The sequence below is a fragment of the Colletotrichum phormii genome (assembly GCF_030913505.1).
Source record: "Colletotrichum phormii strain CBS 102054 chromosome Unknown BDP81scaffold_40, whole genome shotgun sequence".
NCBI lineage: Eukaryota > Fungi > Ascomycota > Sordariomycetes > Glomerellales > Glomerellaceae > Colletotrichum > Colletotrichum phormii.
Genome location: NW_026851482.1, coordinates 145,268 through 160,671, shown reverse-complemented (window position 1 = coordinate 160,671; position 15,404 = coordinate 145,268). Strand labels below are relative to the sequence as shown.

Below are 15,404 nucleotides of genomic sequence, written 5' to 3'. Positions count from 1 at the left end.
GCTGTTTGATGGGCATCTTGAGTCGTCTAAGCAGCAGATCAAAGACCGTCATGACTGAGTTGAGACGTGATGGATGCATACGCACCAAACTTCAACATAAACGGAGTGTTTCGACTTGACTTATTCAGAAATCCCGCAGGCAAAACTTGTCTTCCGCTTTCCAAGTGCAATGCCCGCGTGGATAACATGCCTGCGTGTAGCCCAGGGTAACATTACAAGGCAACTGACTACAGATCGTGTACCCCGCCGAATGCGGGGTGTTACCCCAGATCACCGGGAAAGGTATTGCAGGGTGCTTACGATTTCCTACTATGGTATTCCAGGGCTTCGGTTACGTGATTGCCCGAGACCTTTTTCCGGGCTCTTCGGAGCTGAACTCTGCCGCTTATGACTGTGCTGTGACTGAGTGATTGATTTCCGTCTTCATTATGCAGCCTGATGTACCTAAGCGTGGGTCTTCGCGGAGAAGCTCGGAGGCCGGCCTCCGGATATGGGACTGCTGACCATCTATCAAGTTCGACACCCTTGATCGCTGGACGCGAGTGATTTTGATATTTGGCAATTTTGAGTCCTGAAGAGGGAACGTCAATTTGATCACGAATTTTAATGTCACTGCAGGATACTAGTAGTCTCTTTCTGGGGAATTGAATGCCTTTAGATTACCAGCACCTCGTTTCCATTTCAAATCAAGCGCAAGGTTGCAGTGAGTAAATAACACACTATGGCATCAAGAGATTAGGCCGCTGGCGAGAGGCTCTACTTCCATGAGATAGTAGCTCCAGATTTGTGAGATTCCCTTGCAAGCTCGATGATCCTGATGGCGTCACGAGATTGCCTCGCTTTAACCTCCAACTCGGCTTTGCCGTTGATGGCATCTGCCAGGTTCTCATAGATACCCAGCCATCGCCCGGCGATGGTTGGGACTCGGCCAACATACTTCTTCGTCGCCTCATCAAACTTCTGATCCTTGCTGAACTCCTCGTACGTGGTCAAAGTACCATACACCTCGGCTGGCTCTTCGCCGAAGCCTGGCTCCAATGGTTTGCGCCCCTCTGCAATTTGCTCTTCTTGAGGGCATGTGCTTCTTTGTTGGAACTGGAGGGAAGTTTAGTCAAACCCAACGTGTCTTCAGAACCCTGTGCAATCTTTGGAAGTGGACGTACCTTAAGCCAAGAGCCCTTGGTACCTCGAATGAAGTGTTTCAATTGCTGCGACATAGGCGTGGTGACCGAGGTCTTGACAGTGACCAGGAGGTCTTTCTGAGGTCCACCATACTGCAGAATGATTGTAAAAGAGTCCTCAACCTCGCTTTCAATGCCTCTCTGAGCTCGGAAGAAGCCTGTCACGGACTTTGGACGACCAAAAAGCGTAACGGCCTGATCAATGCTATGGGTTCCTAAAAGGTTGCACGTAAGCAGTCAGATATTACTCACAAAGATTTGGCGAAAAGTCCAGTGAAAACATACCAAGGCCAAAGGCCATGCCATCGCCAGGAGTGTACTCTTTCTTTGACATTCCCGAGAGCCAACTAGGTGACTCGAAGTCATAGTGAATCTCAGCTTCTTTGATGTCACCCAATGCATCCTCTTTGATGAGTTTTCTTAAAGTCTGGAAATCGCCATCCTACGTTCCTTTCAGTAGCTAAAACAAGAAAAGAGCAAAACATCATCGCATATGGATGACAGAATACTTACCCATCTTCGGTTTTGGAAACAAGTCAGAATCAGGCCCTTGCTGTCTGCAAGGTTGATGACACGGTCTGCTTCCTCGGATGATCTCGCAAATGGCTTATCCGCAATTGCTATGTGCGACAGTCAGATAACTTTGTGTGTTGAGACAACAGTCTGGGTCTGCACGTACCGTGTTTACCAGCTTGCAAGGCCTTCTCGGCAAATGAGGCGTGGGTGTCTGTGTGTGTTGCGACAACAATGAGTTGCGTATCAGGATCGGCGAAGAACTCCTCCTCTGTGCGATAATGTCTAATATTGGGGAAGTCGACTTTGCAGTGGGAGCCAGGTGCTGCTGAAGATAGGTCCTGGGGAGCCTCTGCGCGTTGAAGGATGGAGATCACTTTGTAGTCATTATTGGCAGTGATGAAGGGCAGGTGGAAGCTCTTGGCGGCGAAGCCATAGCCCACAACACCAACTTTGATGGTTGACATGATGAAGGCGAGAGGTCTTTTGCTGAGACGGAAGCGAAGCAAAGCAGATCTGGAAATAATGTGGTAACAAGCTCAAAAGTCCTCCATGAGTTACTACATTCAAAGTTCACCAGCTCCTGGCACCCTTTTATGTCATGACCGCGGTGCGGGGCACCGTCGCAACTAAGCCCGGCGATACGGGATGGTGGGCTGGGGAATTGGCGTCAAGCCAATGCCGATACTCCCCGGGTAAACTCCACAACTACTCCCGCAACTCAGACGCGCCTTTTAACGTCGTTGAGCTCAGATTACTAATTAAGGCGCCCGTCCTTTGGTACCTTAGTTGAAGGCGCAATACTGCTTACGATGATAATCAAGCAGTCAGTCTAGGTATCAGCACCAAACAACGCGAGGTCTTTGCCAAGCTTCTCGGCAAAGCAATCCCCACAACCGCTTCCAACTGTTAGACTTGCCTAAAGGAGCAGGTCACTGATGTCATGGATGGCGAACAGCATGACCTTCTCCGACAATTAACCGGCCCAATTCGCAGGAACCGACATCGGTTGACCATTCCTTGTCCTGACGAACTTGAAGAATTTCAGTAGAACTCCGATCACGAGGATAATCGATTGCCGCTGCATTTCTAAACATGGAGGGGCCCGTGCCAGGTGTAGCTCTAACATCAGTAGCTGGAAATTTCCATAAACAATTTAGCAACATCATGTGAACTTTTGAACATCATGTCAAGATTTTGATATCGTAACAAAATTCTTTCGGGGGCCTTACATGGCCCCCAGGACCGAGCTTAGGTTGTCCGCACGTTCCTAGGCCCTCCACTGTCCTCGCGCTCATTCCAGGCGTCGTCCTAGCGGATGGTACGGAGTAATACCACACGCTCGCAATGCGGTACTAAGGGACCTAGGCACTCTGGGCTATCTCGATACCACAACACGTCACGCGACGCGTCTTAATGCAAGTGTTTGTGAACCTCAGTCAATTCTGGTACGCTAAGTCATTTCCATAATCGTTTTTATAACTGTTTCAACCAATATTAGGCCAAATCAGAGGGGATCATGCCTCGCCAGTCAATAGAAATGGAAATGACGTGTGCATGGGTGTGCGGATGCCAACTATCTCTGGGAAGGTGGCTTGAGACTGATCCTCAGAGATATTTGGCCTGCCGAAAAGTACATGCAATCATGCGTAAACATTGGTAGGCAGCTGTAAGAGAAGTTCATCATTGTAAGGTAGTCCAGCCTGTAAATTATTTGCAGCCAACCAAGATTATTTTTACTTCTGTCTGCACCGGATAATACAATTCATCACATCTACGCTCGTAGTCTTACAGCCTCTTGGCAGGGGTAGGTGTGTAGGTAGGATCCGCCGGGAAGGAAGACAGAGGAATCTCTGGTCCCTCCTCAACAGGGTCAGTGTTCGGGTCGCTTGAAACCCCCGTCGAAGAAGCATCTGGTGTTGAAGGTATGGTGGGAGTCGCGCCGCAGTTCGAGTCAGGCTCGGCAGGAAGATTAGCGTAAAAGTCCGCGTTGTATGCTGCGTCGAGAGAGGCTTGGATGTTGGCGTCGGTGAAGGGGCAGCGGGCATGTTCATAGCGGAAGGCATTGAACTGAGACGTGGCCGCTGGCGACAACTTGTCCCAGCTAATCAAAGGCGGGCTGAGTCCGTACTGAGCATTGTTCGCTGAGGGGAAGACGTTGACCTGGCCGTCGTAGCCCACGATGGCGTGCGTGTTGGTAGCACCCGTCCCGCTATCTCCGGAGGCAAACATCGTGGACGAGGTGAGGCTTTTGTCGTACGTCTCCGTACCGGTTGAGTAGCTGATGCCTGCAATGTCGTAATCGCCAGCAGCAGCGTTGCATGTCTCGGTATGCAACCAAACCACAATGATGAGATACCAATGCCTGTGGTTCTCGGTCTTGGTCTGGATCTTGGGAAGATACCACGAGTAGAGAACGGCCGGGCGCCCATTCGAGGTTCCAACTCGGGAATAAACCTAACCCTTCGAGGAGTCTCGACAATCACCGCCGCTCTTTCCTGTAGGTTTGAGACCGCACCTAGGAGGAGTTATGAGCCCGAAGCCTATGAGAAACATCTGATGAACTGTGAATAATCTTACCCGTGGAAGCCGTCCTTATCAACAGCTGCGTAAGGAAAGCATCCGCTACCATCGTTCAGCCAAGGCTTGAAACGAAGTTCGATGTCGCCCGGCGTGCCGTCTGCCATTTGCTGCTGGAAGGCCGCGATTTCATTATGGTTCTTCCACTGATTATTCAAGGAAACATCCTTTTCTCTTGGGGAAAGTACTGCACCAGCCGCGATCGTGGCTAGGCCGAGCAAGGATGAAAACAACGAGTGACGCATGGTGGCTAGGGTGTATAAAAGAAAGAATGAAGCCGAACGAACTTGGTAATCACAATCCCAAATCGAGGGAAGAAAGCTAGGTGATATAGCTAGTTCAACCACCACATAGCCAGTTCAAACTTACCCCAAAAGAGGAGTTATCTATTCCTTGATCATTACATGCAAGAAAACATTTCGAGATCGGAGTGTCCGAACAATGCTTGACAAAAGTTGACTCGTTGAATCTGCAACTGGGCCAGTTAATTAAACATGATAGTTCATATAAATAGAGTTTCTCGGTTTACAAGGTAGCTGTGAAATGTTCATCCCGTCTCTTGCATGCCAAGGATCTATAACATCGTGCCAAATATAGTGAACTTGACTGACTCGGCGCAATCGCTGTCCCACCTGCTAAGATCCACAACAACCCAAAGCGCTTTTTCTTTCGCAACTAAAAGCAGTTGATGAGAGTCGATACAAGACCAAAATGGATCGTCATATTGAGTTCAAAGTGATAACTCACATCAAGCGATTCAGGGAAGGAGTCCCAAGTTGTCAACCCACCGTCATTTTGTATGCATAACCAACTCAAGCTCATCAATTTTCGTCAACCAAGACCTGTCCACTGTATTCTCCTATTCGCTTAGAGAAGAGAAGACTAAGGTTTCAGTGTATCCGACAACTCACTGCGATGTTCAAGTCCAGAGACTGAAGATATATACCTTGTCGTCAAACATTGAAGCCATCTTCTGAGGTATCAAGACATCAACTCCTCAGTCTGCCTACACACAGCCTGCCATCGTGCATCGACACTCATTTGTCCAATTAATATTCACTCGCTATTCGAAATGCTTTCAGCTCACTTCCCCGCCATTCTTTTGGCGCTTGGCTCTGTTTTAACACTGGTATTTTGCCCTGAAACTACCCCCGTTAGGCCATTCCGGTTTGAGCTAACCCTGTGAGATAGATCTCTGGCCAACTTGTCCGACCATTCGCCGTACGTCATGAGCCAAATGATTCCTTGGAGCCGATTCACTAATTCTTATGCAGGGAAACCGTGCCTATGCTGTTGATGCCGAAGCTGACGAGACTGGCAACCGATGGGCTTTCTCCGTCTACGCAGATGGCTACACTGCTAGGGATGAGGATGGCAGCACCTCTCCTGTTGACACCCTGCTTGTGAACAAGGTCGCCAAGCGCTTGACTGTCATCAAGGCGATGAACGGATTCGACACCACTACGCCCCGCCTCAAGATGCGACAGGTTCTCAAGGAGTGCTGGAAGATGACTGGCCTTCAGCCGTCGGAGTTGAAGGAGGTCTTGGGATACCAGATCGAGAACGACGACATGAACAAAGCGCTCGGGGACTGTCGTACCACTATGGGCCTAAGGTCCTCGGCATCCTTTACGATTTCCAGCACAGAGACCAATGCGAACCGCAAGGCGTGTTGGGAGAGACTCGGAACAACAGTCTTCTCTTCGGCTATTAGAGGCGCGATTGCGGACTTTACTATCAACAAGCAGCTTATTCAGATCAAGGTCGACAATGGCGGACCATGGGATCACCTCTACTACGAGTTCTCGTAAATAAGCTGACGCTGTTTCGGGGGATCGGCCGCTTCGGACTCTCGGCGAAGATGATGGCTCGATTGTTTAGCTGCAGGTGGTTTTGTACCCGTGGCGGAGAATAATACAGCATAAACAATACTGTCGCTGGAACAATGTATTCCGGTCCCAACTTCTTGCTTTGATTGTCACAAGTTCGTTAAACTATGATTGATGTCTACGCAGTCTTGCTCATCTGTCCGTGCAGGGAGCTAAGTTCTGCCCTATGATGTTGACGCTGAGGCTTATGCCAGCTCCGGGCTTGGTATGCGGGTTTTTCCGAGCCAGTTTGATTAGGTTCATGTCTCTACGACCGGACTTGCTAGAGATAACTCAACTCTCCGTGCATGTTATCGAGAGTCATCGGAACTCTTCACTTGAACATTTTTAGTACCAGATTGGGTAAAACATATGTCAAGAATTGGTGAACCAGCCGGTGGGATATTTTGGTTTAGTGCAACAAGCTGGGTAAAAGTGCCGAATCAGACTTAAGCTTTAGCTTTAAGGTTGGGAACTCGTGCATCTGTTCGCATCGGATGGCGGGCCGCAAATGGTTTAGCCTCTGCATGACACAAGCGATCCTACACGTCCTGAATAGAGCCAGGAGGCTCTCCTTGATGCTAAGTTTCTACACATTATGGTACCTCCTGGTCGATCATCAACAAATCTTGTCACAAGACACTTTGATCGACCAATTCATCTTAACATCTCAGTTCAACTCGTCCGCTAGTTGGCATGGGAAACATCGGAAGGCCTTCGGGTTGGTGCTTTACTTGTAAAGAGAGGAAAGTCAAGGTACGTGGGAATGCGAAAGCTCAGAATGATGTTGGCAACCCCTACGACAAAAGAGTGAGTGACTGATGTGATATGTTCAGTGCGATGAAGAAAAGCCAAGCTGCAAGAAATGCAAAGCAAGCAAGCGAACATGTCAGGGATACCAAGACACCTGGCAGACATTCCATCGAGAAGAAAACTTCCATATCGCTAAGCTGGTTCACACAAGAGTCACGAAAAAGCTGAAAGAAAGACAGCAGCGGGCGACGGAATCAAAAATTCCCCGCCAAATTCAAGTCGATCAGGGAACAGTGATACTAAACCACTTTTATCGAGACTATTCCGAAGATTCCGGTATTACCTTCTTCAGCATTTTGCCAGCCATCTCGTCCACGACCCCTGCTGATTGCTTTCTCGACGCTCTAAAAGCTACTGCACTTGCCAGCTCATCACGGCAACTAACTCAATCCGGACTCATGGTACAAGCCAGAAGCCACTATGGCAGGGCAATTATGGGACTCAACGACGCCCTCAAGAATCCCAATGTGGGTCAAGACGACTCTGTGGTGGCCGCTCTGTTCATCCTTGGTCTGTTCGAGGTAAGCCACGTCTCCTCCACATATATGATACGGTGAGAACAGGTCTGATTCCAACTTTATCAGGCTATTGGTGCGCAGCCACAGAGCAGGCTTGTGGATACCGAAGCTACTTGCCACGCGCATTCTCGAGGCGCCCTGGCCCTTCTACAGCATAGATCATCTATCAAACAAGACAGTGACCTGGATAGGGTAGTATTGAAATTCTTCAGTCACGTCGCAGTAAGCAACCATGCCCATCTTTTCAAAAGCATGAACAATTGATCCCTGATGATCTTGAGAAATAGTTGATAGAATACTTCATGAGCCCCCCAGGCTTTGTGTCAGAGCCCTCCCGGATAGGGGCTAGTTAGAGGTAGTAAGGAGTCCAAGCAACAAAGGAGCAGCTCAGATATATATACAGCGCAGGGAGTACACGTCGAGGGAGGAGCAGATTTCAGTAATTCATTATTCTACCCCTAACCGCAGTTGGCCTCTGAGAGCTTCCACCCTGCGTCAACACCCCAACTTGGCAACTAAACGGTTCGTTGAATCGTTCCCGAACAGAGACTCAACAGCATATCAGGGCACCCTTGATAGGGTAAACGAGAGCCAACAACCCCCGTGAACAAAGAATTTCACGAGTTTTAACAACTCAAGCTGTATTCATAAGCAGAGAGTTCCCTCGCTGTCTGGAGGTAGGGTAGTGTTCAGTTCTTAGTCTTCGGGAAACAATTTGCCCCTATGCCGGCAACCTTCAATTGACACACACTTCCGTTTCAGCCAAGCTCGTAGTTGAGTCCTACATAGGTAGTCTTGATTCACGCTCCCAATGGGTAGTATCCCAAGGGCCGAAGGCTTTCAGGAGATGAGGCAGGCGGTGTAATGGAGATGGTGACTTCATGCTCAATCATCCCGTCTGGGTCAAAATACGATTTTGTCTTCGCCTTGACCTGCACAGATCGCGCTGCGCTTTCCGCGACGACGAATGATCTCTTCTGCGAAATGAGACTCGGTTGATTAACTGCTCTCATCGACATAGGTGTAAGTGTCATGGGACCCGCCGAGAACTGGAAGGTGTCGCAGCCGGAGGGCGTGTCATCCTTCTGCAGGCGAGAGTCCGTGTCGGATAGCTTTCTCATGGCGTCGACTAATGATGCTGATATCGCGGTGACATTTTCGTAGCCGGGCTTTCGGTAGTTGGGAATGTTCACCCAGGGTTGCAGCTCTTTTCCATGCCCATTCTGCACAAGTCCCATTGCGACGTTGAAATACAGATATTCCCAAGTATCTTGTGATGCGAACTGATTCGGAATCAAGCCATCTAAATCTTTATTCGGTATGGGCCGGAAAGTAACGACTGTGGTAGATGCGAGTTGACCAGTGATGAGGATTGACTGATGTATTCGGTTCCACACCCGCGGTGCCGAAGTACCGATGATTTCGAGTGCCCAGAGTTGTGGCTGCAAGGTTTCGTATATTAATGTGAAGTGATGCTCCAATCGGAACAGGATTGTGCCGGACTGTATTATAGAAATCGTTCTGGGAATGTGATACTCGAATCTTTCGTGACAATGTGCCGGATCCGGGTAACTTGTAGGTAGGACCCTTCGCGGGCGCCTTGCAAAGTAATAGGATGTTCGAAAGACTTGCAGGTAAACACGGCGATCTCCAAGATGTGGGCAACTGAATTTGTGTCGCAAATCTATCATGTGCGTGGATCGACCTCCTCTAGTTCCAGAGTTGCTGCTGAGGAGTTGAGTTTGATCCGGGCCTGGCACGAGGACCCTCTATAGAGGCGTTTCACGCTCATAATAGAGTTTCAAGCCATCAATGCGCAACCTGACTCCCTTGTTCGTCATTTGAATGTCGCCGGGGTCATCTCACAGCTCCGATACAGGGAGAGTATCAACACAGTCCCAAAAGTCGGAAGGCGAGCTATCAAGCAGACCTCGATACCGTTGTCCGAAGATGTCATCGAGTTTCTCCACTTCATCATTCCAAGCAAATATGGAATGATCAGTGCAATCTTGTAATATTGCTTCTTGAAGACGATGGAATGCCTTGGATCCCTCGCCGTAGATGAGAGGTAAATTCACGTCAAAGATGTCGAACAAGCTGTAGGCGCGGTCCTCCTCTCGAGTGGTATGTCTCTTCGCGGCCCAGGATATTCTGCTGGCAATTGGTATGCAATACAAGCGAGGGGCCTAACTATCAAGGCCTCAGCTAGGCCTGTACGATGGCTAGGAGTCTGGTTTGACAAGAGACTCACCTTCCGTCACCATGTCGAAACTAAGGTGGCGGCAGCAAAGAAGGTAGCCCAGTTCCTTCGGCACCTAACAAATACTAAAGGGGGGCTCCCAGCAGCCGCAGTACGAAAAGCGGTTATTGCCTGTGTCCTTCCAACAGCCCTATATGGAGTTGAGACCTGGTATGCGGGCCTAACCAAACCAGCCCTAAACAGCGGCACCAATACTAGCAGTAGTACTGCTTTACAGATAGTTACAGTTGGTACTACGTACAGGACAGAAGGGCCTGGCCCGTAGAGTTAGCAAAGTTATTACAGCAGCAGCAAGGGCTATCCTGCCTGTCTGGAGAACCACACCGACCAGCATCCTCATCCGAGACGCTGGCCTTCCTACAGCAGAGATAGCCCTCGAAGCAGCGCGACTACGCTTCGCTATACGCCTGCAGAAGGTTGACCAACAGCATCCCTTGGTCCCAAGGCTGCTACAGCCAGGGCGGCAACAGACCAGGCTCCAAAGAACAGCTGGCCTGTTACCTAAGTGTCCAAGGCCAGCACTCCTACAGCCGCAATACCTCCCAGGGTCTTATTACCTTATAGTTACACAGACGAAGGATGTAGCAGCTAGGATCTTCCAGGCCTGGCTCAAGACTGTGCCAGGTCAGCATACAGTCGTATACTCAGACGGCTCCAAAGCTCCTGACGGAGCTACAGGGTACGGCTTTGTTATCTATCGCAACAATAAACGTATAGCCCAGGGCTGCGGCCGTCTCGGCTTAGCAGAAGTGTTTGATGGTGAGGCGGAGGGGGCGAGGGCTGGGCTCCGACGGGCCCTTCAGACCTCCCAAGGCCAGCCTATACACATATGCATCGACAATACCAGCGTTATTCAGGATTCGCGGTAAGGTCCCAGACTCCTCCTCACAAGCGGCCTTCCTTGAGATCCAGGAGGTAGCTAGGATACACGATATACAAACCCATTGGTCTCCTGGGCACCAAGGTATTAAAGGAAACGAAGAAGCAGACAGCCTAGCTAAGGAGGGAACAACTCTACCAGTCCTTAGGGGCCAACTAGCTACTCTATCAGGTATCAAGTGGCTTGCTAAAGAGCGGCCAAGACGCCAATATAGACGATGGTGGAAACAAGAGGCAACTCCCCGCTATACCCAACTAGGGCTCAAGGCTACCCTTGCTTGCCCTCCTGAACTTGGCCTCCCTAGGGCTGCCTTTCATCACCTTCTCGCGGCACGGTCAGGCCACGGGGACTTTAAACAATATCACCAACGCTTTAACCACACAGAAGCACTACTCACCTGCTCCTGTGGATGGGTTAAGGAGGCAGACCATCTAGTCTACTGCCGAAAGACCCTACTGAGGAGGCAACAGTGGCCCACCCTCTACCCCTACAGCCGCCAGGAGCCCGTAGGACCTATAGGGTCCCTCGATCGCTACTTCAAGGGGCTAATCACTGACTCTGAAGGCTTCCAGGCCTTCCTCTGCGTGACAGACTTCTTCCAGAAGATCTGCCCGCGGTACTAGGAGATAGGTCATAACCTATCCTCCAAACGACAAACTACCTCTAATAAGAAACCAGATAGTTATAACGGAACTAGGGCACCAGTGGGAACTAGGGATGGATAGAACACATAGTAGCTCACGAGCAAGACTTGGAGGACGTCAGGATACGGCGTGTACTATATAGTATTTAGCTAGAGCCTGCGACCCTTCACGCCACATACCCTCCGGGAGGTCTGCCGCAAGGGCGGCTGCGCCCTTGCCGCCATGGCGTTAAATAGAACAACAACAACAACAACAACAACAAGCGGCTAGAATCTTCGAGGCCATGTGAGCTGATACATGTAATCTCGGATATCTGCTTGCGTCAAGACTCCTTTGTGCCGCAGACTGTCCAGTACTTGTCGAGGAAGACTACCTGATTGGGCGCGAGAAGCTCCTGTAAGGTCCATCCCCGAGTAAACCAGCGGCAGTCCTCGAAGTCCACGACAGGAGCCTCCTCTTCTGATAATTGACCATTGACCGCTTGTGGCATTACAAAATCGGAGAGATAGACGTAGCAAATCTCAGCTTCTTGATACCACCGCCACATGGAATTGATTGATCCGGTTAGCTCGGCACTGCTGCTCTTGTCGATGCAACATGTATCGACCCAGGCCCAATCTATGCCAGATACTTGGCAATTTCGCACGTCTTGGCGATCTTTGCAAACCCTTTCTGAGTGGAATCAACGGCGAGGTTGCTCATGTCTTTATGCGACACTTCCTGCTGATCCCACGTATGAGAGAGGATGGTGTATTTTGCACCCTCTGAGCGTTCATGAAGTTTAAGTGTTGTTGTGTCTATGAGCCACATGCTGACGATTGAGCGAGTCTTGGCTAAGGCCGGAGGTTGATTATACTTGAGTTGCCAATTGGTGAGGAGAAAGAGAAATGTGTTAAAAGCAGACTTTTGAAGCTCAAATTTGACTTTATGGGCGGGGTTTTGCCTTGGCCGGGAATCATTGGCCCAAGTGAGTCACAACTTCAGCCTATAGCTAGGCGAAGCCATGAACCAATAGGAATATTATCTAGCATTACCTTTAGCTCTAGAGCCATGACATGGCCTACGAATGGAACAGCCTTGTCGCATCGGTGCGTAGTGATGATTCGTCCACTTTATCAGCCTTTTGCCACATAAAGACAAAGTCCAAGAAGGCTATCTTTCATTAACATCACATTAAAGTATAGGACAGCTCAATCACCAGTCGGACTGTACCGGAGTCCAAAAACAGCAGGATGTTCAAGGATGAGGATCGCTGTAATTAGATCCCTTTTGCAAGTTTGAAGGTGTTGGGCAGCGATTATCAGGTAGGGGGTCAATGGGATGTATTGATGAGTATGAAGAACGAGTGGCTATGGGAATATCCCGACTATCTATATAGTGAGTGGAAGACCCTTTATACTGGCATATCCTTGGCAAACTTAGTCATGCTTGTGTAAGACCATATTGTTTCATAGGCATGGTGTGACAATCGTTGTAACGAGTGTACTGGGATGGGCCTGACACACCCCCCTAGGTTCAAGTCTTTGCTTGAAGCTATTCACACTTCTTCCTGGCCCAGCAGGTGTGTGATGTTAACAAGACGAAGTTGACGAACGAATTCTCGGTGTTTTTGTGCGTTCAGTGGTTTGGTTAGACCATCAGCGATAGTGCTATTGGTATCCATCCACTTGAAAGTGATGTCTCCTTTCCGACAGACTTGGCGAGCCCACAAATTCTGTATATCGATATGTTTCAGCCTGGAGGTTCTGTGGGGCTTTTCATCTGTCAGAAGACGAAGAGTTTGACTGTTGTCGCAGTAAATAGTAGGGAAACCGTCTGGTTGAATCTGGAGATTCTCCATTAACCTTATGGTTGCCATATACTCTCTTGTGGCTTGAGTGAGAGCAACTAGTTCTGCTTCCGTTGATGAGGTAACTACACAGGTCTGCTTTGTGGCTCTCCATTCAATAGGACCACCAAAGAGCATGGTGATATACCCCTGACTGCTTCGTCGTGTATTGAGGTCATCAGCAAATGCTGCGTCGGAAGAACAGCACAGTCTTCCGTCTGCTGACCCATCGTATTCAATTGCTAATCCCTTGGTTCGGGCAAGGTAGGCAAGACATCTGTCTGCCGCTTCCATGTGCGATGGACCAGGATTCTGAAGATATTCAGAGAGTCTTGATGTTGTATGTGATATATCGGGTCTGGCAATAACAGCTGCATAGTTGAGAGATCCAACCTTGCTCTGATATTCGATGATTGTCTGTTTTGACGCTTGACCATCGTATTTGACAAGTTGATCAAGTGCCATTGGAGTCATTGGCCATCCTTTGTTGTTTTGGACCTTATACTTGGTCTCAAGAGAGTCAATGTAGTTATCGAGGGATAGCCATATCTTTTTGGCATTGATGTCTCTGATAATTCTGATGCCAAGAAACCATCGGAGATCGCCCATATCTCTGAGTTGGTAATGGTTGTGAAGATCATCAGTGATCTTTTTGGCCTCTTCCTGCAGGTCAGGGAGGAAAGCGATCACTATATCGTCTACAAATATAAAGACGATGATCCCATCTCTCATGAAGACACACTCGTCTTCCTCAAGTTGGCGAAAGCCTATTTGCTTCATAGTTTTGGTAATGTGACGTTGCCAGAGGAGAGGCGACCTCCTGAGGCCATATAAAGCTCTGAGAAGCAAAAGACAACTCTCATATTCCTCAAAGCCAGGTGGGTGTCTGACATACACCACCTCATCTAGCCAGGCGTTTGTGAACGCATTGACTGCATCTTTTTGCCAGAAACGAAGTCCAAACCTGGCTCCAAGGGCCATCATGGTTCTGAAGGTTCTGGCAGCAAGAGTTGATGCTGAAGTGTCGAGATCGTTCGGCGGTTGAAGATTGCCTTGGACACAAATCCTTGCTTTGAACTTGTGAAGATAGCCGTGCTTGTCGAACTTATAAGTGAACACCCATAATAAGGGGATAATAAAGTGTTTTTCCTTGTCGACGTTGCAGATCTGAACTCTCTTCCATGTGGCGATATCCCAATGGTGTTTTAGCTCAGATTCACAAGCAGCTTTCCATTCCTTGAAGAAGGGGTGCTTTTGAGCCTCTCTCCAGTTTCTGGGAGTTGGAGGAAGATCTCTCTTGTGCATCTTTCTTGTCGCATCCATCGTTGCGCTATGGAGTGCGCTTGTGTTGGCGGATATGTAGGCGATATACTGCTTCTGATAGAGACCTCTCGATTCAGAGCCTGCTGCCTCTTTACTTGGTTTCCGTCGCCTCGGGGATTTCAGGATGTTGGAAGAGTCAACCCCTTCACTTTTGTCGTATTTCTGGCGTCTTTTGATAACGTTGCTGAGGGGCTGTTGACCTACACCTTCCAAAGTGTTATTGTTGGAAGTATTGCTACCATCTCCACTCGTTGGAGTTGGTGAAGTCGCTGATTGGGTTGGTGATGAATCTTCTGGTCGAGGGGAGCCTTCCACCCACCCAGGTTCGATCTGATGGTCCCTATGTAAGGGTTGATTTTCTTCTTGTTGAGACACTGTCTCTTCTGTGTTGACATAGATGGTGTCATGGATTACTTCGTCTGAAGTAATGGCTGACGATGAAGATGGAAGTGGAGGGCTACTAGACATCACCCCCCCAGCCGAAGAGATATCGAGGCTGGTTTCTGTTCCTCTTACAGAACTGCCAGGCTGGCTGGATAGGCGGTTACCTAGCGTCACTTCTTCCCTAAGACAAGGTAGAGTTGGAAGACTATTATCTGGAGCGAAAATAGAACTTTGGCGGTCTGACGGATGAGTTGCATAGGTATCTGGGGCCGCGAAATCCTCTAGAATGGATTCGATATCGTGATCAATATCGTCATGGAGTTCCAACAGGTCTAGATGCCCTGTCTGCTCTCTTATCTGTACGGCATCAAGTTGCTGGACTTCTGAAGGATTGTAGACAACTGATTCGTCAAATGACACGTCTCTGGATCTGAAAACCTGATTCAGAGTAGGGACCCATATGCGATAGATGTTCGAGCTATCATATCCACAGAGATAGCCAATATGAGCTCTAGGTGCCATCTTGGCTGACTTTTGGCGGCCAGCCATGTAGTTTTTGGTCAGAGGATAGGCTCTGCAACCATATCTCTTGAGATGGCTAAGCGATGATAG

At 49.1% G+C, this 15,404-nt stretch overlaps 4 protein-coding genes across 4 annotated transcripts; 1 reads left to right on the top strand and 3 right to left on the bottom strand.

Annotated features, from left to right (window-relative positions):
• Window positions 1–596: 596 nt before the first annotated feature.
• Window positions 597–2,277, bottom strand: BDP81DRAFT_361664 (oxidoreductase). The gene is made up of 5 exons (XM_060586426.1): window positions 1,861–2,277; window positions 1,695–1,801; window positions 1,467–1,623; window positions 1,164–1,396; window positions 597–1,095 (listed from the first exon to the last, which is right to left on the bottom strand). Exons 1-5 carry the CDS (start codon window positions 2,159–2,161, stop codon window positions 757–759), a joined length of 1,137 nt encoding a protein of 378 aa, XP_060438017.1. The 5' UTR covers window positions 2,162–2,277; the 3' UTR covers window positions 597–756.
• Window positions 2,278–3,270: 993 nt separating this feature from the next.
• On the bottom strand, window positions 3,271–4,519 carry BDP81DRAFT_510337 (necrosis inducing protein-domain-containing protein; the record flags this gene model as incomplete). Its single annotated transcript, XM_060595743.1, has 3 exons — window positions 3,271–3,301; window positions 3,487–4,151; window positions 4,298–4,519. 3 exons carry the CDS (start codon window positions 4,517–4,519, stop codon window positions 3,271–3,273), a joined length of 918 nt encoding a protein of 305 aa, XP_060438016.1.
• An 827-nt stretch (window positions 4,520–5,346) lies between these two features.
• On the top strand, window positions 5,347–6,085 carry BDP81DRAFT_466377 (uncharacterized protein; the record flags this gene model as incomplete). The annotated part of the gene is made up of 2 exons (XM_060594390.1): window positions 5,347–5,403; window positions 5,549–6,085. The coding sequence occupies 2 exons, from the start codon at window positions 5,347–5,349 to the stop codon at window positions 6,083–6,085; spliced, it is 594 nt and encodes a 197-aa protein (XP_060438015.1).
• Window positions 6,086–11,483: 5,398 nt separating this feature from the next.
• On the bottom strand, window positions 11,484–12,122 carry BDP81DRAFT_442411 (uncharacterized protein). The gene has a single exon (XM_060591669.1). The coding sequence runs from the start codon at window positions 11,802–11,804 to the stop codon at window positions 11,580–11,582; it is 225 nt and encodes a 74-aa protein (XP_060438014.1). The 5' UTR covers window positions 11,805–12,122; the 3' UTR covers window positions 11,484–11,579.
• Between the last annotated feature and the right edge of the window lie 3,282 nt (window positions 12,123–15,404).